At 41.7% G+C, this 26,200-nt stretch overlaps 1 protein-coding gene across 4 annotated transcripts in view; it reads right to left on the reverse strand.

Moving 5' to 3' along the window:
- grhl1 (grainyhead-like transcription factor 1) overlaps positions 1–26,200 on the reverse strand; it is an 89,433-nt gene that overhangs the window by 25,766 nt on the left and 37,467 nt on the right. For all 4 annotated transcript variants that reach the window (XM_052025010.1, XM_052025011.1, XM_052025008.1 and 1 more), the window contains one exon: positions 22,283–22,377. In XM_052025010.1, the coding sequence (XP_051880970.1) occupies positions 22,283–22,377 (95 nt within the window). The remainder of the gene's footprint in view (positions 1–22,282; positions 22,378–26,200) is intronic.

Consider the following 26,200-nt stretch of genomic DNA (forward strand, 5'->3'; position numbering starts at 1 on the left):
GGAAGAATTAGAAATCAACTATGTTTTAAGTTGCAAAGAGGGAAGAGGTAGAGAGAATAAAGCAAATATCTGTGGTACTGTGGTTATATCAGCTGAGAGAAGGTGGTGAAGGCAACTTCATAGCATCTGACCATTAATGAATTCAACATCGATTACCAACAGCTGCAATACAACGGGTCAGAAGATGAGGTACAAAGACAGAGGTCAAAGTGAGAGAGCGGTGGGGGAATTATAGTGATAGGCAACCGGGAGCTTAAAGTTACCCATGTGGATTGAATGGAGGCATCCTGCAAGTGGTCACCCAATTGGTGTTTGATCCTTCCAATGTATAGAAAACCCACGTTGTGACCGTCACTGCACTAAACTAGAAGTAGATGAATTGCTGCTGTCCCCAACTGCAGTGAATGAGTCCCTAGACGGTGGAAAGCAGAAGGTTAAAGGGCCGGTGTTGCATCTCCTGAAATTGCACAGAAGTTGCTGTAAGAAGGGAAGTGTGTGCTGGTAGAGATGTAATACAACGGGTCAGAAGATGAGGTACAAAGACAGAGGTCAAAGTGAGAGAGCGGTGGGGGAATTATAGTGATAGGCAACCGGGAGCTGGGTCAACAGGAGATGGCAAGAAGTCTCTGGGTGCTTCAGTTATTTATTATATATCGAAATCCTTTCAGTAGTTGTGCAGTTCTTTGCCAAAAGATGTAGACTTAATGCCAAAGTACAGCATTTTTGTTTTATGAAACAATGAGGTCAACACATTCGAGAAACAAAAATCTGCAGAAGCTGGAAATCTGAAATAAACACAGAAAATTCTTGAAATACTCGACAGTTCAGGAAGCATCTGTGTAGAGAGGAACAAAGTTAGTACTTCAAGTCAATGATCTGTCGATAGAACTAGGAAGAATTAGAAATCAACTATGTTTTAAGTTGCAAAGAGGGAAGAGGTAGAGAGAATAAAGCAAATATCTGTGGTACTGTGGTTATATCAGCTGAGAGAAGGTGGTGAAGGCAACTTCATAGCATCTGACCATTAATGAATTCAACATCGATTACCAACAGCTGCAATACAACGGGTCAGAAGATGAGGTACAAAGACAGAGGTCAAAGTGAGAGAGCGGTGGGGGAATTATAGTGATAGGCAACCGGGAGCTTAAAGTTACCCATGTGGATTGAATGGAGGCATCCTGCAAGTGGTCACCCAATTGGTGTTTGATCCTTCCAATGTATAGAAAACCCACGTTGTGACCGTCACTGCACTAAACTAGAAGTAGATGAATTGCTGCTGTCCCCAACTGCAGTGAATGAGTCCCTAGACGGTGGAAAGCAGAAGGTTAAAGGGCCGGTGTTGCATCTCCTGAAATTGCACAGAAGTTGCTGTAAGAAGGGAAGTGTGTGCTGGTAGAGATGTAACAAAAACAGAACCAGGAAATCATGCTGAAAAGGAAGGGGAGGGAAAATTGTTACTGGTGGCATCGTCACATTGAGGACAGTGGAAAAACTACAAAGTATGATTGCTTGAATATGGAGGCTGGTAGGGTGGAAGATAAAGACAAAAAGAACCCTATCCTTGCTGACGGTGAGAACTGAAGTGCAGGAAATGGAACTGCCATAGTTACAAGTCCTGTTAATTATGGTGGAACCGTGGGTTGAGGAAAAAGACATTTCAGAAGCTAGTGGGAATGGTATCATCAGAACAGATATCATAGAACCAGGGAAATTAGGAGAGTAGAATGGAGTCCTTACAGGAAGCAGAGTGGCAGGAGATGTGGTCAAAACAGTCGTGGACATTTAATGGATATTGTTCGCTAGCTTATCCCAAAATGATGTAGAATTAAAAAAGGTTCCATTTGATAGTGGTGAAGGAGGACAGGTTGGGCGTATGTCCATGGAAGAAGTGAAGGGCCCTCAGGCCATCCTGGTGTGGGATGGAGTCGTAGAAGGATTGATATCCATGGTGAAAACAAGCTGGTTGGAGCCAGGAAACTGGAAACTGTTAAAGTGACGAAGGGCATGAGAAATGGGAAGAAAGAACAGAGTCAAGGAGGAAGAAATACGTTCTGTTGGCAAAAACAAGCTGAAGTAACAAGTCTACCAGGACAGTCGGGAGGAGGTAGGAGCTGGGAGTGAAGGACTGGGGACAAGGGATGGAGACTGTAAGGGAAAGAGTAGAACAAAATAAGGTCTGGGAGATAATGACCTGATATTCAGTGGTGGGGTCATGGTCCAAAGGGAAGTACAAGGAAATGTCAGAGAGCTGGTGTTCTGCAAGGTAGAGGTCAGTTCTCCAAACCACAACAGCACCACCTTGTATGGTTTGATGGCCATACTGGCTTTGATCCTCAGTGAACGGAGAGCTGTGTTCAGAGGGGGCAGGTTAGCATGAGTGAGCGCAGTGGAAAAATTGAAAGAGCCAATGTCCTGACAACAGATGAAATTGTAGAGGTGGGTACAATTATGTCTGATTGGACAGGTTTATGGACAAGAAAGGTTAAGAGGGATATGGGCCATATGCAGGAAAATGGGACTAGCTCAGGAAGGCACCTTGATCAGCATGGATGATTTGAGCTGAAGAGCCTGTTTCAGTGCTGTATAACTGTATGACTCTATAACAGACAGCAATTAATAGATTTTCACTGCTTCCTTAAACAGAGGGCCACAACAGTCCCACTCCACCACCAACCTCCATCACCTGGCTGAAATTATTGTCACATTGAACAAGTTCTGATTTAACTCCATTAATTTCCTCCAGATTAAAAGATAGCATTTTGGAAAGCCACACTGGTCCAAGCTCTGCCTGTCTCTTTGTGGGATATGTGGTAATAGACTTTGCTTCAGTCCCACTCAGGCCTCCTCCCTCTCCTCCTTTTTTCTGGAATAGAGAGGAAAGCTAAAAAGAAAAATAGCAAAGAGACAGAGGAAAAGGGGAAAGGAATAGAAATAGAGAGAGGGAAGAAAGAGAACAAGTGGAGAATGACAGAGAGGGAAAGCAAGCAGAAGCAGAAAGATGAAGGCAGCCCATGGCTTAGCCACTGAAGCTGGAGTGGACTAAAGAATACAGTGAGAAGAGGTGACTTTATGAAGGAAACTGCATATGAGGGTAAGAATTTGTAATCTGCATTTGGAGAAGGGGAATAAATGAGGATGGGCAAGGATAAGAACGAGGGAAGCAGGGAATCAGGCGACCAAGAAGAAACTGGTAGTGGTCAAATCCAGGTGATCAAAAGATGACGATTTCTGTGCACTGACACCAGCTAAAGCAAGAACAAAGGTTGACAGCATTGCAGAGGTGGAAATAAGTGGTCTTGGTGATGGATCAGAAAGAAGGGAGGCAAACATTTCCTTAGGGTTACTCCTGACTTGCTAGTGTAAATTCAGTTTTCCAAAGATGCAGCAAACAGGAACTTCCTGTGAATATTTCTTAGGATTGGTGAAGGAAGATTTCACCAGGTCAAGCCAAGTGAAAACCAGGTACATGCTGCACATTGTATCTCTGCCCTCAGGACATGATTATTTACAAATAATATATTTTAAAAGTATTATACACATTGTGTATTTGTATAAGTATTCTGTATATTATTTCTTTCAGTCATCTTAAAAATAGAAGGTGGAAAGTAAACTCAGGTTAAGAAACAAATTAATGCCAAAGGAGACCTGCAAGTAAAGTTGGAAGATCAGGTCATGGATTGGAAGTTCGCCTGGAGTGTTTGTCATTCCAAAATGTTCCATGTAATAACTCTCCATGTACTTTCCTGTAAACTTTCAAAAGCCAGAGGTACAACTATAAACATCACAAGCTTGATGTTGCAATAGAAACATTACAATTGTGATGTTGCTCTGCCAATAAATTCTCTCTGCTTTTTGTGACTGAGAGAGCACCATTCTCTACGTGGACCCTTATCTCCTTATCACCCACCGAAACTGGAGCGGACAGCTGGTAGGGCTGGGAGAAGCTGTTCTTTCTCTCCTGGCCCTGCAAACTGGGAACGGGGAATCATCATCAATTCAAATCTTCTTGAACCAACTCTGGGACAATGACCCAAGAAAAAAATTGCATCTGTTTGGAATACTCTCCATCTACAAAAGCATGAAGTATTGTCAGAGTGATGCCTGGTCCATGTAAACAATTCTATAATTCTAGCCTCCTGTAATGGTATTGGTTAGTGTGACGCTATCACAGCGCCAGCAACCCGGGTTCAATTCCAGCCACTGTCTATAAGGAGTTTGTAAGTTCTCCCCGTGTCTGCACGCGTTTCCTTTGGGTGCTCCGGTTTCCTCCCACATTCCAAAGATGTACGGGTTAGGAAGTTGTGGGCGTGCTATGTTGACGCCGGAAGCGTGGCGACACTTGCTGGCTGCTTCCAGAACACTCTATGCAAAAAAGATGCATTTCACTATGTGTTTCGATATACATGTGGCCAATAGATAAATATCTTATCTTATGTTCAAAATGAAAAATTCACCACTTAAGCAATTCATTCATCAAATATTTGTGTTAAAGGGGTGAAACACTATTGAATGATTTCTTGATATGAACTACATTTAATGTTTGGAGCTATCATACATTCATTGTTCTATTTAAGTACACAAGAAAGTACATGATAGGAAGTTGCTGACAAGTAAATTGAGAGTAGATACCAGGCAAGGGACCTTCCACATCCTGAAAAGAGTCTGGAGTGCAAAAATATTTTCCTAAAGAAAGTCTGACAAGCATAAAAAAGGCAAAAGCACACGGGCAATTCAAAATACAATTACATACTACACATGAAAGAGTTAACATACTAAAGAGGTGAGCTTCTCAGAGTTTCCTATTGCAATGTTCATTTTGTTGCTTGTGCTTTGCAGGTATTTTAGTTAGCCAGCAGGGGTCAGACCTTAGCTATTTTAAGGAATGAGTCTGATCACCAAAGACAAGTGCCAGGAAGTGGATGTCACTGGGCAATCCAGAAATTCTGCAGCAGGTGTCTAATTCACTACAAGTATTTCCTCCAAGAAGAAGCAAAGAGCAGCTTGTCCGATTTTTTTAAAGCTGTTTCTCCATCCCTTAATGACTCATTAATAAATTAGATGTTAAATTTAGTAGACAAATCAACCTTTAGATTTGGATCAGTTTTAAAAGTCAGCAAGAAGTGACACCAATATGGCTGACTCTTTCGAACATTCCATTAATGACTTGTCTTCCACAAAAATTTTCTCAAAACTACTGCACATGACAAATTAGAATAAAGTAAAATAAATTGTATTTAAATTTTTGAAACTGAAACAAGATTCATCTAAATTTACATACAACTACAATGTTTTAATAAGTCAATAGGATGTGTTTTATTACTCTGTGCATCAAGTACATATATATATAGCTGAGATTTTTATTTACTTTTGAGATTGCAAGTATCACTGACAAAGCAACATTTATTACCCTTCCCTCATTGTCCTGTAGTGGTGGGATGGGTGACAGTAAATCACTACAGTCTGCGTGATAAAGGCACATGCCCTAATGCTACTACACTTGATAATGATTTAATACAACCAAAGGCTTTGACAAGCCACTTCAGAGAGAAGCCAAAAGATCTTCTCACTACAGACCACCTTCCACATTGAACTGTAGCTCTGGCCCATCTGCCACACAGAGAGAAGCATAAAGTGAATGACTCTTCAATACTGCACTAATTCTCAGTTTTCAGCATAGTCTAATGATTTCTGAATATATTTATTACTTGGGAGCAAAGATCTTTGCAGTTTGTCCAATTTGCATCAAAATGATCCAGCATTAGATATTGTCAGAAAACATCTGGGGCTCAGAACCAACCCACGCTTTAATGCAAATCAAACTGAATGAAATCAAAGGGTTATGTAAAATTGTATAGATAAAACACAAACGTAGTTCAGGAGAGACCACCGATCATTCCTAGCACTACTGAATCGTTACTTTTTTTAATATTTGAAGAGCGTCCTATTTTTTCTGGGGTACAATTCCACTTCCTGTGCTGATTGCTAGTTGCAGATGAATGAATACACGGCAAGGAATACTTCAGCAATAAAGAGCTGCTGCTTTTCAACAATACTGAAAAATGTATTGAGGAAATAGAAACCACCTTTCACTGCTTCAGTATTTCCAAAAGCATTTTTATAGACAGCGATGTATTTTTGGAAACACAATCATTGTTGTAAAGTGGGAAACACAACCAAGTTGCATGCAGCAAAGGGTGATGCAAAACGTGATAAAGCAGATAATCTACTTAAGTGATGTTGCTGAAGACAGCAGGGGAAGTTCTTGCAGTTTTTTGTGTCTCATCACCATCCAGCCTGTCTCTACCACCACCCTCCTCTATCCCACCTGGCTCCATCTGCCCCCTTTTTTCCACCCCACCTCCTTATCTGTCTTCTCACCCACTAGCAGTTGTCTCCCAACTCCACCCCTCGTCCCGCCCCCACCTGGATCCACCTGCCCGTCATCCCTCTCCTCACCTGGTTCCACCCATCACCTGCCAACCCCTGCCTCGCCCCTCCCTCTCACCTCTTTATACTGCACATCTCCCCTCTACACACTCAGTCCTGATGCAGGCTCTTGACCTGAAATGTTGTCCATCCCTCTGCCTCCCCAGGTCAACCTGCTCAGTTCTTCCAGCAGTTTGTTTTTTGCTCTAGATTACAGCATCTGTAGTCTCGTGTCACCAGGGATATACTCCTGCTTTTCTACATATGGTGTAATGGGATTGTTTCCATCCACCAGAGAGGGAAGACAGGGTCTCCATTTAATATCTTATTCAAACAATGGCATCTCAAAGAATGCCGTATGCCTTCAGCTCTGCACTGAAGTTTTAGCTTGTCACTAAACAGGAAACACAAGGTTAGAACAGGTTGAATCCTTTGTACATTGTGTGCACTTCACCTTCTAGGATTTGAAGGAAGTTTCAGATAGAAATTGTCACCTTTTTTGTAGATTTATTTGCACATCATGTACATGACCGGAATAGTACCTGGCTTTTCAAGAAACAAAAACACAATTCAATAAGGTCAGATTTTTACATACATGGTCTGTATACAAGGTCTGTACTAAACAAAAGAGCTCAAGGTTATTGCTGGCTTCACAAATTCTGCTCAATTTCCCTTCAAACATTTTTATTAATGGCCTGACTAAAACTGCAGGTTCGCAGAATTCAATTTGTTGAGACAAACCAGAGACTGTTTCATATTAAACCACAACTGCACATGTAAATCTGTTATTAAGTTTCCTTTGCCGCAGAAATACTGTCACTAAATGTTTCCCATTAAAATTAATTGCCTGAAATTTCCACAGGGATTCTCCAGTAGACAACTCTGGGGACAGTGGATTTAAAATGGCCATTTGTCTTTTTCCAGACTATCATGGATGTTATGGCAGGAGACAGGGTAAATCCAGGGAAATTTTTATCCATGGGAACCATATTGCATTTCACACCAGCAGCAACTGCAGACAACACAAAAATAAATTTGCTGCTTGAGAGAAATGATCAGTTTTTGCCAGTCTGCTACTGGCCAAAGCTGATTGTCATCAGAGAACAATGATAGGCAAAAAGAGATAAAACTGGGGGGAAAAGAATCGTTAGGTTTTATGATGCAAGTCCATCTTCTTAACTCCTTACTAAATCTACTTGCTCCACTATGCAAATGCACAGCTTCAAAAAAGAGACCTCTGGGTATTTAGCAAGCCTGGACAAATACTGTAGGTGCTCACTGCAAGAGTTTGAAAGATTCATGAGAATCTAGGTCCACAGAGCTGTCAGAACTCCTTCACACCTGCACCATGGGAAACCATAGATTGGAGCTGATTGATGACAATCACTCATGTCCCCATACAACATACCACAGAGGCATGTGATGTTGTACTGTTGCTGCTCCCACATTGCTATTGAGGGAGGAGTTCTTGGAGTTTGACTCAAGCCATTATTTCTGAAGCTTAGAAAGAAAGGAATTATAAGTGAATCACTATCCATAATGGACCCAGGACATGATGGCCACAGTCCAGTCAGTCCTTAGGATATTTCTAAGCTCTTTGAACTATTCTAGTCTCCTCTATTGCTTCAGTTGCAGATTCTCTATTGATGCCATGTATCCTACTGAAAGTCTAATCTGCATTACTAGTGATGTATGGGCAGGAAAATGGCTCCGGGTCACAGTGAGTTCCACAAGCAAAACTTGGGCACTGTCCTGATATCTTCCTCCGGTGGCAAACCCACCCCAGGGATATTCTGGCCCCAAGGTGACGACTGCTTGAATTTAAAGGAGTGCAACTTCCTAGTGTCTCTTACTGCAGAGCTATAGCTTCAGTAAACATTTGTTCAAACCCCATGTAAACAGTGGTTCTATGGATTTCACAACAGCAGAGCAGCAGCACCTTGAAAATTTACAAAGTTAAATGCATTTCTTATTTCAGGTAAAAAAAAACTGGGTGTGCTTGCTGTAATATAGACAATCAGGTTGTGCAGGTTTTTGCATCCAGCCACCATAAATTAGTTGTCTAACAGGTCCAGTCATCAGACAAGCATCCATCACTATTTTATCCTTTGAGTTTCTGGTATTTTCATTGTTTAGGAAATCATTCTTATTCTCTGATTGGTAACAGATAACCCTAGAGCGAAGTATACTTGAGCAGGTTCATACCCTGGGAGAAGCTCAAAAGTAGTTTCAAAACATTGAACAAAAGCAGCTATAACCCCAATATGCAAATTACTCTCCTTTCCTGGAACTCTGCCTTTGGCGGACACTGGGTTTCAATTTGAAAGGAGGTGTCACAGTTTAAATGTTCACAACATTGCCCAGCTGATCAAGAAGGAATTTTCTCTCTCTCTCTTTCTCTCTCCAGAACCAATACTGGATTCAGAGCCACTCAAGAAGAAATGCTCATTGTGAGGCATTGCTGTGCTTGCAGCTGAACCAAGAGTCACTGTTTAAAGATAAAGGGATGCCTATTTAAGGCCATGACAAAGTGAATTTTTTTCTTTTAAGGGTTCACAAGTCTTCAGAACTCTCCTCCTGAAAGAGAGATGGAAGCCAGGGTCTTAGTCTTTTTATGGCAAAGCTAGATAGATTGTTGATAAGGGTGTGGATGGTTACTACTGTAGACGTGATTGTAGAGTTGAGATTTCAATCACAATCTTTTTAAATAGTGAAGCAGGCTTGAAGAACCAAGTGGCCAACTCCTGCTCCAAATTCGTATGCAATATAAAGTGTCAGCGAACTAGTGGATTTGTTTCCTTTGAAGTTGCTGCTAAATTTTTAAGATCTGTATTCTTTGCAACCTGCAGAACACACCAGGAAGATACTATAATCTGACATGAATATTCTTTGTTTTAAGCACACATTTTCTACAAGTAGGTCACAAATTTATGCCTGGAGTTCTTTACAGGAAACTAAACTGATGATTGACAATGTGAAGGCAGCATCGACAGCTGGAACCTGATGCAGAGAGGGGACGAGAGAATAAAAACATGTAATGAGGTTTACATTTTCTGATCAAAAGTACTGCCCATCATTTCTTTGTGTCATGCAATTCACTAGTATAGCAAGATTCCTTTATTGCTATGAACATTTCCTCATTCCTTTCCATTTGTGGAATCAAGATTATATTTTTTTATTCATGTCTAAAGCAGGAAACCCACTTCATTTTCTCAGCAGACATCCTTTTAATTAAGAGTGAAGATCACAGAATTTTAGTTTCCTGACTAGTAAGCAATCCGTTAACTCCAAAAATAACAATGAAATTAGCTCTCATCTTTCATTAAAAACATAAGATATAGAAGCAGGGGAGGCCGCTCCCACCTTGCACCCATTCCACCTTTACCTCAATACCACTTTCATGCACTAATCCATATCCCTTCACTCTTTTAATTTCTAAAGTGATTGGTTTGTGACTTGAACACTCTCAGATGTTTTGTTGACAGGCAATGCTCAGGTTTTTATGACTGCAACTGTACCCAAATATAAAAAAGAGCAAGAAAAACCGAACTGCTGGAGGAACTCAGCAGGTTGAGCAGCATCTGTGGAGGCAAAGATATAGTTAACATTTCAGGTCAAGACCCTGCATCAGGACAGATATATAAAAGGATCTCGATCTGAAACATCTACTATCCCTCTGCCTCCACAGATGCTCCTTGGCCTGCTGAGTTCCTCCAGCAGTTTGTTTTTTGGTTCCAGATTCCAGCATCTGCAGTCTCTTATGTCTCCAATTATAAACAAAAAGTGATATCATAATGAAGCATTTTTGCCAGTGATCTGTATACCGAAATGAATTAAACAACAATCATCCCAATCCTCATCTAGGTCAGCAAAGGAGTGCCAAGCAGCTAAATGGTGCATGATGACAGTGGGAGCACTTCAGCTTAAGTCTGGGCATTACTGATAGGATGGAGTTCAGGTGTTCCAGACATTGTAGTGTCACAGATCAAAGCACTCCAACATTTCACCCAAAATAAGGAATACGGGAAGAGGGAAGAACGGGTAAGGTGGGGGGTGGAGACAGGTGGGAGGAAGGAGGTGGAAACCCAATGTTTAAAGACACTGCGTTACACCATCGAATTTCAAGGCTACATTGTTTATAATAAACGGTCTAACTTTGCCTTTATTCCATTTGTAAAAACTTGATAACATCTCATGCACTTACCCTGCTGTTAATAAAAACTGTAAATGCTGGGAATACTAGGCAGGCCGTTGAAAACAAGTTAGAGTTGATGTTTCAGGCCGATGATCGTTCATCAGAAGTATTCTGATAAACAGTCATTGACCTGAAACATCAGCTTTGTTTCTCTCTCAACAGATGCTGCCTGACTTGCTGAGTGCTTCCAGCATTTTCAGTTTTTATTTCAGATATCCAGCATCTGTAGTTTTTTGCTTTTGTTTTACTGTGATGGTATCTAAGCAATTTAGAAAATAAATATTCCATAATCTTGTTACATATTCTCTGCAGCTTCAGACTAGCTTAGTTTTTCTTCTTAAAATCAATTTGGTTTAGTTTAGGTTCAAGGAGTTAGGGATGCATGATTCATTTCCCAATATTTACCCTGTTAAATTCAAACATCTTATCCTAGTATCAGAATCGTGGACCCCTGTAAAAACCAGGCATACAATGCTGCAATTGGGATAAGAGGTTTGGTAATGTAAATACAGAGAGCTGGTTCACAGAACTCTCTCCATAACAAAACTCTATTAATCACCAGTCTGAAAATTTCAGTAGTTCCACAGCCCCAGCCTTCTGCAGCACACATTACAAATTTACATTACCACTTCTTGCTGCCTTCATTGAAACATGTTATAGAGTCATAGAGTCAGACAGCATGGAAACAGGCCCTTTGGCTCAACTCGTCGATGCCAACTGTGTTGCCCAGTGAGCTAGTCCCATCAGCCCTCTAAATCTCTCCTATGCATGTACTTAGCTACATGGCTTTTAAATGTTGCTAATGTGCCCACCTCAACCACTATTTCTGGCAGCTCATTCCAAATACGTACCATCCTATGCGTGAAGAAGCTGTCCCTGATGTCCCTTTTAAATATCTTGCCTCTGATCTTAAACCTATGCCCTCTTGTTTTTAGCACCCCCTCCTTGGGGGAGAAAGACTATGTGCTTTTACCCTCTCTATGCCTCTCATCATCTTATATACCTCTATCAGGTCACCCCTCAATCTCCTACGTTCCAGGGAATAAAGTCCTAGTCTACGCAACCTCTCCTTGTAACCCAGGCCCCCAAGTCCAGGCAATGTTCTGGTAAATCTTTTCTGCACTCTTTCTAGTTTAATAACATCTTTCCTATAACAGAGTGACCATAACTGTACACAATACTCCAACATCTTATATAACTGCAACATAACTTCCCCACTCCTATACTCAATGCCCAGACTGTTGAAGGCCAGCGTGCCAAATGCCTTCTTTACCACCCTATCTATCTGTGATGCACCTTTCAGTGAACTATGCACTTGTACTCCTAGGTCCCTCTGTCCCATAACACTCCCCAGAGCCCTACCATTCACTGTACAACTCCTACCCTGGTTTGATCTCCCAAGATGCAATACCTCACATTTATCTGGATTGAAAGCCATTTGCCAATCCTCAGCCCATATACCTAGCTGATCAAGATCCTCCTGTAGTTTTTCATAACCTTCTATACTACCTACAATATTGCCTATTTTAGTATCATCCATGAGGTTACTAATCATGCCTTGTACATTTACATCCAAATCATTTATATAAATTACAAGCAACAAATGCCCCAGCACCAGCCACTGTGGCACACCACTAAACACAGGTCTCCAGTCTGAGAAACGACCCTCGACTTTCTACCACTGGGCCAATTATGAATCCAATCCGCTTTCTCCCCCGGATCCCATGCGATCTAACCTTTCAGACTAGCCTGCCATGAGGGATTTTGTCAAAGGCCTTGCTAAAGTCCATATAGGCAACTTCCATTGTCCTACCCTCGTCTACCCTCTTGGTTACCTCCTCGAAGAACTCCAAGAGATCTGTCAGACATGACTTCCCACGCACAAAGCCATGCTGACTGTCCCAAATCAGACCCTGTATCTCTAAATGTTGGTAGATCCTGTTCCTCAGAATCCCTCCAGCAATTTACCCACCACCAATGTCAACAGCCTGTAGTTTTGTGACTTGTTTTTGCTACCCTTTTTAAACCATGGTACTACATATATTTCTTTTGCTTCTCAGTACAACAAATAGAGTCTGTTCTCATAACCTTCTCCTGTCCTATCCAAAGATTGGCCAACAAAGCAGCCAATCAAATTGGCTACTTAAACTTCCAAAAATGGATCCTCACCAATTTAGCTGAGATAAAATGAACAATGTAATCTTAACAACATTGGGTCTGGATATTTACTGGTAGGTCTAGAAGAAGATAGTGAAATAGTTATCCCCAATCTACTAGGTGCACATTCATCAGCTCATCAAGGCTTTTTCAACAAAGGAAGAAAATGTATGGGAACACGATAGTTTCTCTACCAACATCAAAACGTGTAAATGTTTTGTCAGTCCTTCATTGTCACTGGATCAAGACCTTGGAACTCACCAGATCAAGGTGGATTTATTCCCAGGGGCTGCAGTGGCTCAAATATTGGCTCATACCACCTCCAGCAGCAATAAAGGCTGTAACTTACTAGGACAGCTACATCTCACAGAATTTAAATAAAAAAATCTCCAGTAGTCAAATTCACCATTATTGCAATCTCATTGTTATGACAAACTCCATTTTGTTAGGGCAGGCACACCCCGGTGGTTATCAGAAGAATTATACACTCTGAGAATCCCTCTCAAGTTTAGGAAATGCTGTTTAAGTTTCAACTGTAGAAATAGGGCACAAATCCCTTATGTTGCCTCTTTTTCCCTAAGGTTTTTATGTTAATTTACTTTTTATCTTGCCCACTCTAACTTTTCAAGCAATTCTAACATAGTTAACAGAACCACCCAAGAAAATGAAAGCAACGGCTCAGATTTTTGGAATTAGATTAATTCTTGATACTGCAGTAACATTGTAAAAAGTTCAGTAATCCAGCTGAATCATTGCTGCAGTCTTTTTTTCAGTTCCTTTCAGCATACCAGGTGGACTGTTAATCCACAACCATATAAATTAAAGAGGTTATAAACATACACGGCTATAAGAGTATGAATTCTGATTAACAAAGATAAAAAGGAGTTTTAGCTTATGTATATCATGGTTACACCAATGAATGATACACTATTCTTAGAAGTTATCATTGTACTTTCCACAGCTAAATTAATGTTTCCTTAAATTCACATTGCTATATCCAAGAGTTTTCTGCACATCTGATTTTTAAATGTTTCCTGATTATCTCCAAAGATAATTATTAGTCGAGGCATTGAGTTCAAGATACAGGAAGTTATATTGCAGCTTTATAAAGCTCTGCTTAGGCCACATCTGGAGTATTGCATTCATTTCTGGTCTCCCCAATATAGGAAGGATGTGAAGGCTTTGGAGAGGGTGCAGAAAAGGTTTAGCAGGGTGCTGCCTGGATCAGAGGACATGTGCTATAAGGAGAGGTTGGACAAACTAGGGTTTTCTCTGGAGTGGCGGAGGATGAAGGGAGACCTGATAGAAGTTTATAAAATTATGAGAGGCATAGACAGAGTAGACGGCTGGTATCTTTCTCCCCAGGGTCAAAATGCCTAAGACCTGAGGGCATGCATTTAAGGTGAGAAGGGGAAAAGTTCAAAGGAGATTTTTTTTAAACACACAGAGAGTGGTGGGTGCCTGGAAATGTGCTGCCGGGGTGGTGGTGAGGCAAATACAAAAGAGGCATTTAAGAGGCTCTTAGGTAGGCACATGAATATTCAGAGAATGGAGGGATATGGACCATGTGCAGGCAGAAGAGACTAATTAGGCATCATTAGCTTAATTAGTTCAGCTCAACATCATGAGCTGAAGGGCCTGTTCCTGTGCTGTGCTATGTTCAAAAAGTCAGCGGACATTTACAAGGGAAGTTATTGATGCTGTAATGCCAAAATAATAAGCAAGGTAGGTTAACCATAAAATAAAAAGTTCTTCAACTTCTTAGGTAGTCTCTCAGAATTGAGGATGACTTGCCTGCACTCTGGTTTTGTGGATCCTGAGGTGGCTAATGATGCCAGATTTTCCCACAAATAACGCAGTTGCCACATAACAAATAGTTTCTAACAATCTATTTTCATTTCCTTCTGTTTTATTTTCTTCATCTCTACTTGCCCCCCACCCCATGCATCAACACGCAAAACTCCTCCAACCAAGACAAGTTTGGCGATATCTTGACTGTTGACTCATAAATAGTGAAGCTCTTTATTCCTTTTGTCCCTTTCTAAAAGCTGCAAATTTCACCACAACATCTGCTGTTTAAACTTTTCCGCCCCTTCCTTTGAAATTTATAGTTATTTTAATAGACCTCTTGGCTCCTAGGGATGTAATGGTCTATTTGCACATTGACATCACCACATACACCCATGTTTGCAGATAAGGCATTTTGTTTCACAACATATTAAATTCCTTTTAAAAACCATAATTGTTATTTTATTATTTACCATTCTCCAGTTACCTTCCCCATTTACCAAAGTATTCTTTTATTTTTCCCAGAACCACAAACCCACACCCATCATTATTTGGTAATTTTCAACTATTTCAAGTAACAATAATCTTCTTTAAAGGGGAAAACAATTACAAATCTTAAGGCAAAACAAGGTGCTGACAAATTTTCAGGTGCTATGCAAGATGTGAATTTGCTGACAGAAAGGTACAACAAAGATCTGCCAAGCAGAGCACACCACTGACAATATTCATTTAACTCCATTCTCAAATAGGTAAATAACTTTAGCAAATGACAATTATTTTGTTCAGGCACCTACAGAGCTTTGAAAAGTGACAAAATGAGAACTGAGGAAAAGTGAAGTTCACTGACTACAATGCAAATACCCCGGCAGATACCATTCTCAAATTACCCAAGTTGCATCCAAAGTTCCACTTCAATTTGTGACCATACCTATCCAAACCATATGTTGTATTGTGTCATAACAGAAGATTACATTTTCTCTCAAGTAAACGTTCTAGTGTTTAGTTTAAATCAACCTTTTCTTCAGTAATCTCTGTCTTCCATATAGTTTTGGTAACGAGGGAGCTTTTGTGTCAGGGGCCATTACTACTTCTTACCCATGTCCCAGAGAATAATGAAGCAGGCTCTATAGCTTTATTAGCTTTCTGTTGTCTTGAAGGACAATAGGAAAAGCTACCTTCGAGACAGATCTAAGGTAATGTCATCTTTAATTGGACTTTAAGGTTCATGACTGGATCAGAGTCTCTGGTCCATGTTGTGGGAGGAAAAAATTCAATTGTGTGATGTAGTGTTTGTCAGCCAACTGCAGAAAACAGTGTTGATCAGGGTAAATTCATCTTCTCTCACCCACACCAGAAAGGTTGTCACTAGTTTGGGAGTGAGATTTGGAGCGGGAGCTTTGAAAAGAGATGAGTCTCTGTGCGTGTGCTTGTGAGTTTCACCTTGCAAGAGTCTAAAGGAGGCACATTAGCAAATTGTTAATAGCTGATTGGCTAATTAACAGCAGCAAATAAAAGGAAGGTAGGTATAAGTGGAGCGGCCATTATTGGCATAGACCAGTGTTAGAGTGGCAGACTGAGGCTTTGGCAAGTCTCTGGTAAGTTTCTTTCTTGCTTTGGTGTTTCCTTTAGTGCCAGGCCAGAATAGTTAGAATGGCTCCTGGGTCAGTGGTCTGTTCATCTTGTGAGATGTGGCAGTTCTGGGACACATCCACTCTCCCTGATAACTACATCTGCACGAGGTGCATCCAGCTGCAGCTCCTTACAGTGTGTGTTAGGGAACTGGAGATGCAGCTGGATGACCTTCAGCTCCTAGAGGAGAACAAGGAGCTCATAGGTAAAAGCTACAGGGAGACAAGTCACTCCTAAGCTGCAGGAGGTAGGTAGCTGGAGAAGGAAGGAGAATAGGCAGGTAGTGCAGAGTGCCCCTGTGGCCATTCCCCTCAATAACAGGTATACCGCTTTGGATACTGTTTGGGGGGATGTCCTACCAGAGGAAAGCCACAGTGCCCAGGTCTCTGGCACTGAGCCTGATTGTGTGATGCAGAAAGGAAGGAAGAAGAGGAGAACAGTAGTGATAGGGGATTCAATAGTAGGGAGGGGTAGACAGGAGATTCTGTGGACATGAAAGAGACTCCCAGATGGTATGTTGCCTCCCAGGTGCCAGGGTCAGGGATATCTCTGATTGGGTCCACAGCATTCTGAAGGGGGAGGGCAAACAGCCAGAGGTTGTGGTACATATTGGTACCAATGACATAGGTAGGAAAAGAGATGAGATCCTGAAGAGGGAACATAGGGAGTTAAGTAGGAAGCTGAAAAGCAGGACCTCAAGGGTAGTAATCTCTGGATTGCTGCCTGTGCCATGCACCAGTGAGGGTAAGAATAGGTTGATTTGGCAGATGAATGCGTGGCTGAGGAGTTGGCGCAGAGAGCAGGGTTTCAGATTTGTTGATCATTGGGATCTCTTCTGGGGAAGGTACAAACTGTACAAAAGGGGCGGGTTACACCTTAACCAGAGGGGGACTAATATTCTTGCAGGCAGGTTTGCTAGAGCTGTTGGGGAGGGTTTAAACTAGTTTGGTAGGGGAATAGGAACCCAGGTGATAGGTCAGAGGTTGGTGCATTCATTTAGTGTACAAGTAGATGCAGTGTGTAGAAAGACTGAGGAAGGACAAGCAGTTGAAAGGGCAAAACTGCAGTCAGTTGGATGGGTTGAACTGTCTACTTTAATGTGAGAAGTATCAGGAACAAGGGTGATGAACTTAGAGCATGGGTAAGTACATGGAACTATGATGTGGTGGCCATTACAGAGACTTGGCTGTCACAAGGGCAGGAATGGCTGCTGGATATTCTGGGGTTTAAATGTTTCAAAAGGGACAGGGATGGAGGTAAGAGGTGGGGGGGTGGCTTTACTGATCAGGGACAGTGTCACAGCTGTAGAAAGGGAGGATGTCCTGGAGGGATCATCTACTGAGTCAGTGTGGGTGGAAGTCAGAAACAGGAAGGGAGCAAGGGAGCGATCACTCTATTGGGAGTATTCTACAGACCTCCACCACCACCACCACCGCCCCCCCCCCCCCCCACCCCAGTAGCAGCAGAGACACCGATAGCAGATCAGAAGGCAGATTTTAGAGAGGTGCAAAAACAACAGGGTTGTTGTCATGGGTGATTTCAACTTCCTTAATATTGATTGGCACCTTCTTAGCGTAAAGGGGATAGATGTGGCAGAGTTTGTTAGGTGTGTCCAGGAAGGATTCCTGATACAGTATGTGGACAGGCTGCAGGCTGACTAGAGGAGAGGCCATACTGGACTTGGTACTAGGCAATGAGCCTGATCAGGTTTCAGAGAAAGTATTTTGAAGACAGTGACCATAACTCCTTGACCTTTACCATAGCCTTGGAGAGGGATAGGAGCAGACGATATGGGAAAGTGTTTAAACTGGGGGAGGGGGAATTATGATGCTATCAGGCAGGAACTTGGGAACGTAAATTGGGAACAGATGTTCTTGGGGAAGTGTGGAGGTTATTTAGGGAGTACTTGCATGGGTTTTGGATAAGTTTGTCCAAGGATGGACAAGAGATATAGAAGACAAGAAGATATACAAGAGAGGAAGAAAGAAGCTTACCTATGGTTTAGAAAGCATGGATCAGACAGGGCTCTGGAGAGTTACAAGGTAGCCAGGAGGAAGCTTAAGAATGGACTTAGGAGAGCTAGAAGGGGCATAAGAAGGCCTTGGTGAGTAGGATTAAGGAAAACCCCAAGGCATTCTACACGTATCTGAAGAATAGGAGGATAACTAAAATGAGGGTCGGGCCGATCAGGGATAAAAGAGGAAACTTGTGCCTGGAGTCGGAAGAAGTAGGGGAGGTCCTTAATGAATACTTTGCTTCGGTATTCACCAGTGAGAGATACCTCAACGTTTGTGAGGATGGCGTACAATAGGCTGATACGCTATGACATGTTGACGTGAGGAAAAAGGATGTGCTGGAATGTTTGGAAAACATTAGGATAGATAAGTCACTGGGGCCGGACAGGATATATCCAAGGTTATTACGGGAAGTGATGGAAGAGATTGCTGCGCCTTTGGCAATGATCTTTGCGTCCTCGCTGGCCACAGGTGTAGTGCCAGATGATTGGAGGGTGGCAAATGTTGTTCCTTTAAGAAAGAGAGTAGGGATAACCCTGGGAATTACAGACCAATGAGTCTTACTTAAGTGGTGGGCAAATTACTGGAGAAGATTTTTAGAGACAGGATTTATGAACATTCGGAGAAGCATAGGCTGATTAGGGACAGTCAGCATGGCTTTGTGAGGGGCAGGTCGTGCCTCACGAGCCTGATTGAATTCGTTGAGGATGTGACAAAGCACATTGATGAAGGTAGAGCAGTGGATGTGGTGTACATGGATTTTAGTAAGGTGTTTGATAAGATTCCTCATGGAAGGCTCATTCAGAAAGTCAGGAGGCATGGGATCCAGGGAAACTTGGCTGTGTGGATTCAGAGTTGGCTCGCCCATTGAAGAGAGGGTGGTGATAGATGGGGTGTATTCTGCCTGGAGGTCGGTGACCAGTGGTGCTCCACAGGGATCTGTTCTGGGATGCCTGCTCTTTGTGATTTTTATAAATGACTTGGATGAGGATGTGGAAGGGTGGGTTAGTAAATTTGCTGATGACACAAAGGATGGTGGTGTTGTGGATAGTGTAGAAGGTTGCCATAGATTACAACAGGACATTGATAGGACGCAGACCTGGGCTGAGAAGTGGCAGGTGGGAGTTCAACCCAGAAAAGTGAAGTGATACACTTCAGAAGATTGAATTTGAAGGCAGAATACGAGGTTAATGGCAGGACTCTTAACAGTGTGGAGGAACAGAGGGATCTTGGGGTCCACGTCCACAGATCCCTCAAGGTTGTCGTGCAAGTTGATAGGGTTGTTAAGAAGGTGTATGGTGTGTTGGCCTTAATTAGTCGTGGTACTGAGGTCAAGGGCAGCCAGGTAATGTTGCAGCTCTATAGAATTCTGGTTAGACCACACGGAGTATTGTGTTCAGTTCTGGTCACCTCATAGGAAGGATGTGGAAGCTTTAGAGAGGGTGCAGAGGAGATTTACCAGGATGCTGCCTGGATTGGAGAGCATGTCTCATGAGGATAGGTTGAGTGAGCTAGGGCTTTTCTCATTGGAGAGAAGGAGGATGAGAAGTGACTTGATAGAGGTGTACAAGATCATAAGAGGCATAGATCAAGTGGACAGTCAGACATTTTCTGAGGACAAAAATGGCTAACATGAGGAGACATCATTTTAAGGTGATTGAAGGAAGCCATAACAGGGATGTCAGAGGTAAGTATTTTTTTTAGAGTGGTGGGTGCATGGAACACACTGCTGACAGGGGTTGTGGGGGCAGATACATTGGAGACATTTAAGAGACTCTTAGATAGGCACATGAATGATAGAAAAATGGAGGGCTATGTGGGAGGGAAGGGTTAGATAGATCTTTAAAATGTCGGCACAACATTGTGGGCCAAAGGGCCTGTACTGTGCTGTGATGTTCTATGTTCTAGTCTACATTAAATAAATAGATCTGAGACAGGGAAGAAGCAGAATTGCTCAACTGCTAGACATGGACTTTACCATGTCTGACCATTTAAAAAAGACACTCAGTTGATTGCCTCAATTAAAGAATTCAATTTACAAGGAGTGCAAAGTATCGTGAATTTATAGCACTAGATGCATCATCGGAAAAGACCAGGTAAATGGAGGGGGTGGTATGAAGGACAAGCATTATCAGGGCAACACCTGAAACTTTCAGCTCTCTTTTCCTTTCAGGTGCTGACAGGTCTGCTGGCACTTGCGTGAGTCTATAATCCGCAGCATGCAAGCTTCAGTAATCACATGACAGTCTGCAAATTTGAATGCAGTTTAAGAATATGGAAATAAAAAAACAAATTCAATAAAAATGGCTGCCAGATTGTTGTATCATTGCTTGAAGAAAGAAACCTACATTTATACCCCACACTGGTATCTGTACATGACTCCAGGCCTTCACCAATGTGGTTGACTCTTAACTGCTCTCTGAAGCAACCTATTGAGCCACTCCCTGGCATCAAACTGCTAACACTGATTAAAAAGACAGCCCACCATCCCATCACTGTCTCAGGACAATAAATCCCAAATTCACTGGTATCATTCAAATATCCAAACATCATCCCTGCATAAAGGACATCTGTCATTTTAACACTGCCCTCTAGATGACTTTACTTACACTTCCCTCACACTCTTAGCCAAAGTGAAAAAGTATATTTCATGAGTAAAATCAGTATATAGTGTAACACATTTTGCACCATTACACTGATAATGTGTGACACTTAATCTGGTATCAAATCCTCATTAGCACATGAGAAGAGGAAATAGATTAATGGAGAGGATCTCAACCAAATCATCAATCTGTCTGTTTCCTCAAACTCTGACAAAATTTTCCAGCACTCCTTGACTTAATTGCTATTTGAGGAGTTTTGGACTGCCTTTCTTTCTAAGTTGATTTATTTTGAACGTTTTCTTTAAGCAGATGGGACCTGGGCACAATACAATGGCCTGGGTTGGGAAGGAAACTCTCCAGCAACTCAAAAGGAGGCAAGGGAGGGACGGCAGGAAGGAGAAGGGTGAAGAGAATTAGTGTTATCCCTATACTGAACTCTCTACGTGCTTGTAGAAACCTATGTGAAGGGTAAGTAATGAACGAATGGAGGGGGATCACAGCAGTTCACAGAGTGCCCAACATTCATCCATCCCTCTAGCCTAAATCTAAGAAGTGTGTCCTGGCTGGAATGCGTTATGCTTGGATGTTACATCTGGACACAAATTAATAGTGGTTTTTACTTGCAGATTTGTTGGCAGAAGAATGAAGCCACCAGCCAGTGAGACTATCCTTGTGCACACATGCAGTGCCTGCAGTTATCAGTGGTCTGGATTAGCACAGGCTCTCAACGATGTTTAGGCTCCATCAGTTGCATGGCCCTGACAAACTCCCTGTTCAAAGTAACTCACTGCACATGAGGTTTGCAGAGGTATTTCTGAAATGCCACACTGTTCATTCTTGTGATACTGATTTGGTCTGCAAGGTTTGGCCTTTCCAAAATATCAAAGCTCAAAAATATCTAGCTTCTCAGATACAAATGGATTAAAAGTCCACAACTGCCCTGAACAACATTAATGAGGCTGATGAAGGGGACGAGATACAGATTGTAGCTGGTCATATTAGCAAATTGCGGCTTCCCCCAAAAGTTTATAAAGGCAGTTGTGATTGGTCCAGTGCCTCAGCACCCATAAGTTGGCAGCTTTTGTTTCCTCATCCCTGAAACTACCAGTCAACATTGTGATCACTGCAAGACTAATCAGTGCCAGTGTATCTGCATTCTTTTGTAGCCAGCATCAGTCAGCCGTAAGCTCTTTCAGGTCTAACATTGCAAAAGACTGAAGATTGACTCCTAATAATAGTTATAATACAATGGTAATTGATATACTGCATTGAAATGTGTTGCATGATGAACACCGACCAGCAACAGAAGGGAATCCTCAAGCCATTTTAGGCTATTAACCCAGGTAAAGGTTGAAGTAATGAGCTTCTGGATGATGACATTGACAAAGCTAATTATTTCAACTTGCGTTCTCTTATCCAGAGAAACCTCAATAAACTGAAGCGTGCCACCTTGCAGGGAAGAGTCCTACCTTAGCTTCATCACTGATGTCCCACGTAAAGGAGATGGCATTGTAGGCAATTTCTTCAATGTTACTAATTGTGTTGAAACTTTCTTTGTAATCAGCTGCAGAAAAAATGACAGAAATGAGGAGCTGATTACTTGCAATTTTTAAAAGTTTTCATAAACCATATATAGCCGAAAAAAGTCTTGCCTTTGTCCAAATTTCTATCTGTATACTGAATCACAATTTGCTATTAGTCACACCACATGGAAAACAATTTACATTATCAAGTTTCTGAACTTCTGCTCCCAGCATGGGGATCCCAGCATTGTATGCAGAAAGTAGGGACATAGATATAGCGCCGATGGGCATACAGGTCTTTTTAATCCATTAAAAGTCTTATTGACCCAATACTCCGCAATATGAGCACAAATTCATGAGATTTGTTTGATTTCTGAAAGTGCCCAAGAAAAACACACACAATATTGCTTTTGATGCAGTTACATTCATACCAAAGGTTCAGCCTCAGCCTCCAGGGCATCAGCAATTAAAATTTCCATACCTGTTTTTTTCTTTCAGAAACTGATAGGCTTACTGCTTACATAAATGCTTACTTGCATGCTTAATGTTTTCTTGACCTTTAACTTTTTGAGAGAAAAAAGGAGTAAGAAAATGGGTTGGTATGAAATGCAAAGCTACCGATATTCTCCTGTGATTACATGTCAGATTGCTTGCTGCTCAGACTCATCTGATTTTCGTAGTGGTCTTAAAGCTTCACTAAGCACCCTCTGGCAGTCTGGGTGACTGGGGCCATGTGTCTGAATTAATTATTCCAAAGTGAAGTTTTAAAGGTGAGGGCCTAGGGGTTGTGTCCAAAGCATTGATTTTTCTAGTGGTCTGGAGAGCTGGAGGGTAAGGAGGAGTTAACTGTCTAAAGTAGACATTAAACTGGTGTCAAGGGAGGCTACCAGCTTTCCCGAGGCACTCACTCACACAATTAGCAATTTGCATTTTTTAGCTAAATTAGTCACTTAATCTGAATATGGTGTCCAAACTCTACACTGATATTCTCCGTATACTTTTTTTGCTTCACTAAAATATGTTGCCTCAAAATTCAGCCCTAGACAGCAGTCTTTATGAACAGAATGAATTTCCATGGTAGAATACAATGCATTGGGGCTTTTTAGTGTTACCAACGAGAGATGAATCTGTCAGTAATAATCTCTTTTAAATCATGCACTTTTGTGTACATGACTGTGTAAGGCTTTCAGGAGGTTTACAGACAGGTTCTACTACAAAGCTCTGTTGAGAAATCAACCCAAGGTTTTGCAGGAAAAACAAAGCCATTCAGCTTAGACTCATCTGTTTGGAATTGCAACAATATTCACTGACGCCTTGTATGACAATCAGCTATGACTAACCTATAATTATTCGAACCTTGCTGTTGGTGTTAGGTTGCAAGGCAAAACTCTGTGGTCTTTCAGCAGTTAAAAATTGAGGAAAGAAGGGAATTTGCATATGTGTCAGTTTACGACATCAACCAAAGATCAAGATTAGACATCCTCCTTAAACTCCAAAGTCATGATGCTTTTGGAATTAAAAGTTACCCTTCAGCACAATTCCAGATTTCTGCTAAATTCAGCCGGTCATTGACCCTCACTGATGACTGCTGCTTTACTCCAATTACTCAAAGCTCATTGATCCTCTGGGGGGAAAAATAACCTGATTCAAGAAAATAATTTATTCACAAAAGCCAAATCCGGGAATTTATAGAAGTAATCTGATTCCCTTTCCTGGCAATCTGCCAACATCATTATGATCCAGGATCTTGTGCCTGCACAACACATCCCCTTAAATTCCATGCAATAAGTACGCACCTCACCTAATCCACGTATACTTCCTTATAAAGCTTAAGGGGACAACCAAAGCAACAAACTGTGAATCCTTGGCCAAGTATAGAAGCGAAACCCAACACCACAACAACACTCAAGAATCAGCCCTTGGAGTTAAACACAAAACAGACCAGTATAAGAAAAAACCTTCCTGCCATCACACTGTGATATTTCAAAGTCACTTTTACACCTGCACCCAAAAAATGTGAATTACCTGACAACTGGAATTAAGCAACACTGAATCAATAATAACTTCAATTAATATTGTGCCTTTAACATAAGGACATCCCAAGGTGCATCACATGAGCCTGATCAAAGAAACAAATTAATCCCAAACCACTTTAGGTGATGTCAAGTCAAACAATCAAAGGATTAGTCAGAGGTTTTAAAGAAGACAAAGAAGATAGAGAGGCAGAGAGGTTTAGGCAAGGAATTTTAGAAGGAACAAATGTCAATGGTGGAGTGATTAAATTCAGGGACCGGCCATAGGCTATACAGACTTCTTGGAGGGTTGCAGAGCAGAGAAATTCTTCTCTGCTAATTAGGCAGTTCCTCGGAGTCGAGATGAGATTACACAGATAGAGAGAGGTGAGATTACAGAGCAATTCAAAATCAAGGAAAATTTTAAAGTGCATCATTGTTTAACTTGCCATGGCCAAGAAAGCTCACCAGCACCTCTACTTCCTCAGGAGGCTAAAGAAACTTGGTTTGTCCCCTTTGACTCTCACCAACTTTTACCAATGCACCATAGAAAGCATCCTATCTGGATGTATCACAGCTCGGTACGGCAACTGTTCTGCCCAAGACCACAAGAAGCTGCAGAGAGTTGTGGACACAGCCCAGTGCATCACAGACACCAGCCTCCCTTCCTTGGATACTGTCTTTACCTCTCGCTGTCTTGGTGTAGCAGCCAGCATAATCAAAGACCCCACCCAAGACATTCTCTCTTCTCTCCTCTTCCATCGGGTAGAAGATACAGGAGCGTGAGGGCACGTACCACCAGACTTAAGGACAGCTTCTACCCCACTGTGATAAGACTACAGAACGGTTCCTTTATACAATGAGATAGATTATGACCTCACGATCTACCTTGTTGTGACCTTGCACCTGATTGCACTGCACTTGCTCTGCAGCTGTGTCACTTTACTCTGTACTGTTATTGTTTTTACCTGTACTACATCAATGCACTCTGCACTAACTCAATGTAACTGCACTGTGTAATGAATTGACCTGTACGATCAGTTTGTAAGACAAGCTTTTCACTGTACCTCGGTACAAGTGACAATAATTACCAATACCAAATCCACAATAATATGCGTGATAGGGACCAGAATGTGGAGGGAATTAACTGATGTCAATACTTATGAAGAGTAGATGGCTGTCGGTAGGCCAGTATATTGGATAATGAAGTCCAGGAAAGAATAAATTTACAGCAGCACATCAGCTGAAGCAGAGAAGGTCACAAGACAATAATACAAAAATACTGACCAATAATACAAATATGTGGTTCAAAGCTCAATTCAGCATCAAATGTGGTATTAAGATTGAAAAAAATACTGGAACCAGAAACAACTACAATATGTAAAAATTTCAGCTGTAACTGACCATGTCTATGGGGGTGGATTGTCTGCAAGTCTAAGCACATAAAGTGAGGTTATTCTACAGCATTGCGAATTGAATGCAGATCAAGATCCTCTGCTGAAATTATGGGACCAAAGTGACTATAGCAGGAAGTGGGGGAAAGAAAAGGTCACACAACATTACTGGCTCAGAGTCAGTAGCATTTAACAGTTCAGAAGTTGGAAGCACTCGGGTAAGTGGCACTTACATGTTTCAGATCTTAGGGGTTGGGAAGTGCACATTGTTGATTCTTCCTCTTGGTTAGTTCTCCTCCATTAGCTAGTGAAACCTTATAATGGGTGGTGCTCTTTCTATAATGTATTGGGTGGAGGAGAAAAAGTAAGCAGCAAAAGGCAGGGAGAGCTGCAGCAGATTTCTGAGAAGCTAAGAGAGGTGACCTGCCCTCAGACATTTCATCAATCTAACAGGGACA

Source organism: Pristis pectinata, chromosome 10 (assembly GCF_009764475.1).
Source record: "Pristis pectinata isolate sPriPec2 chromosome 10, sPriPec2.1.pri, whole genome shotgun sequence".
NCBI classification, from domain to species: Eukaryota; Metazoa; Chordata; class Chondrichthyes; order Rhinopristiformes; family Pristidae; genus Pristis; species Pristis pectinata.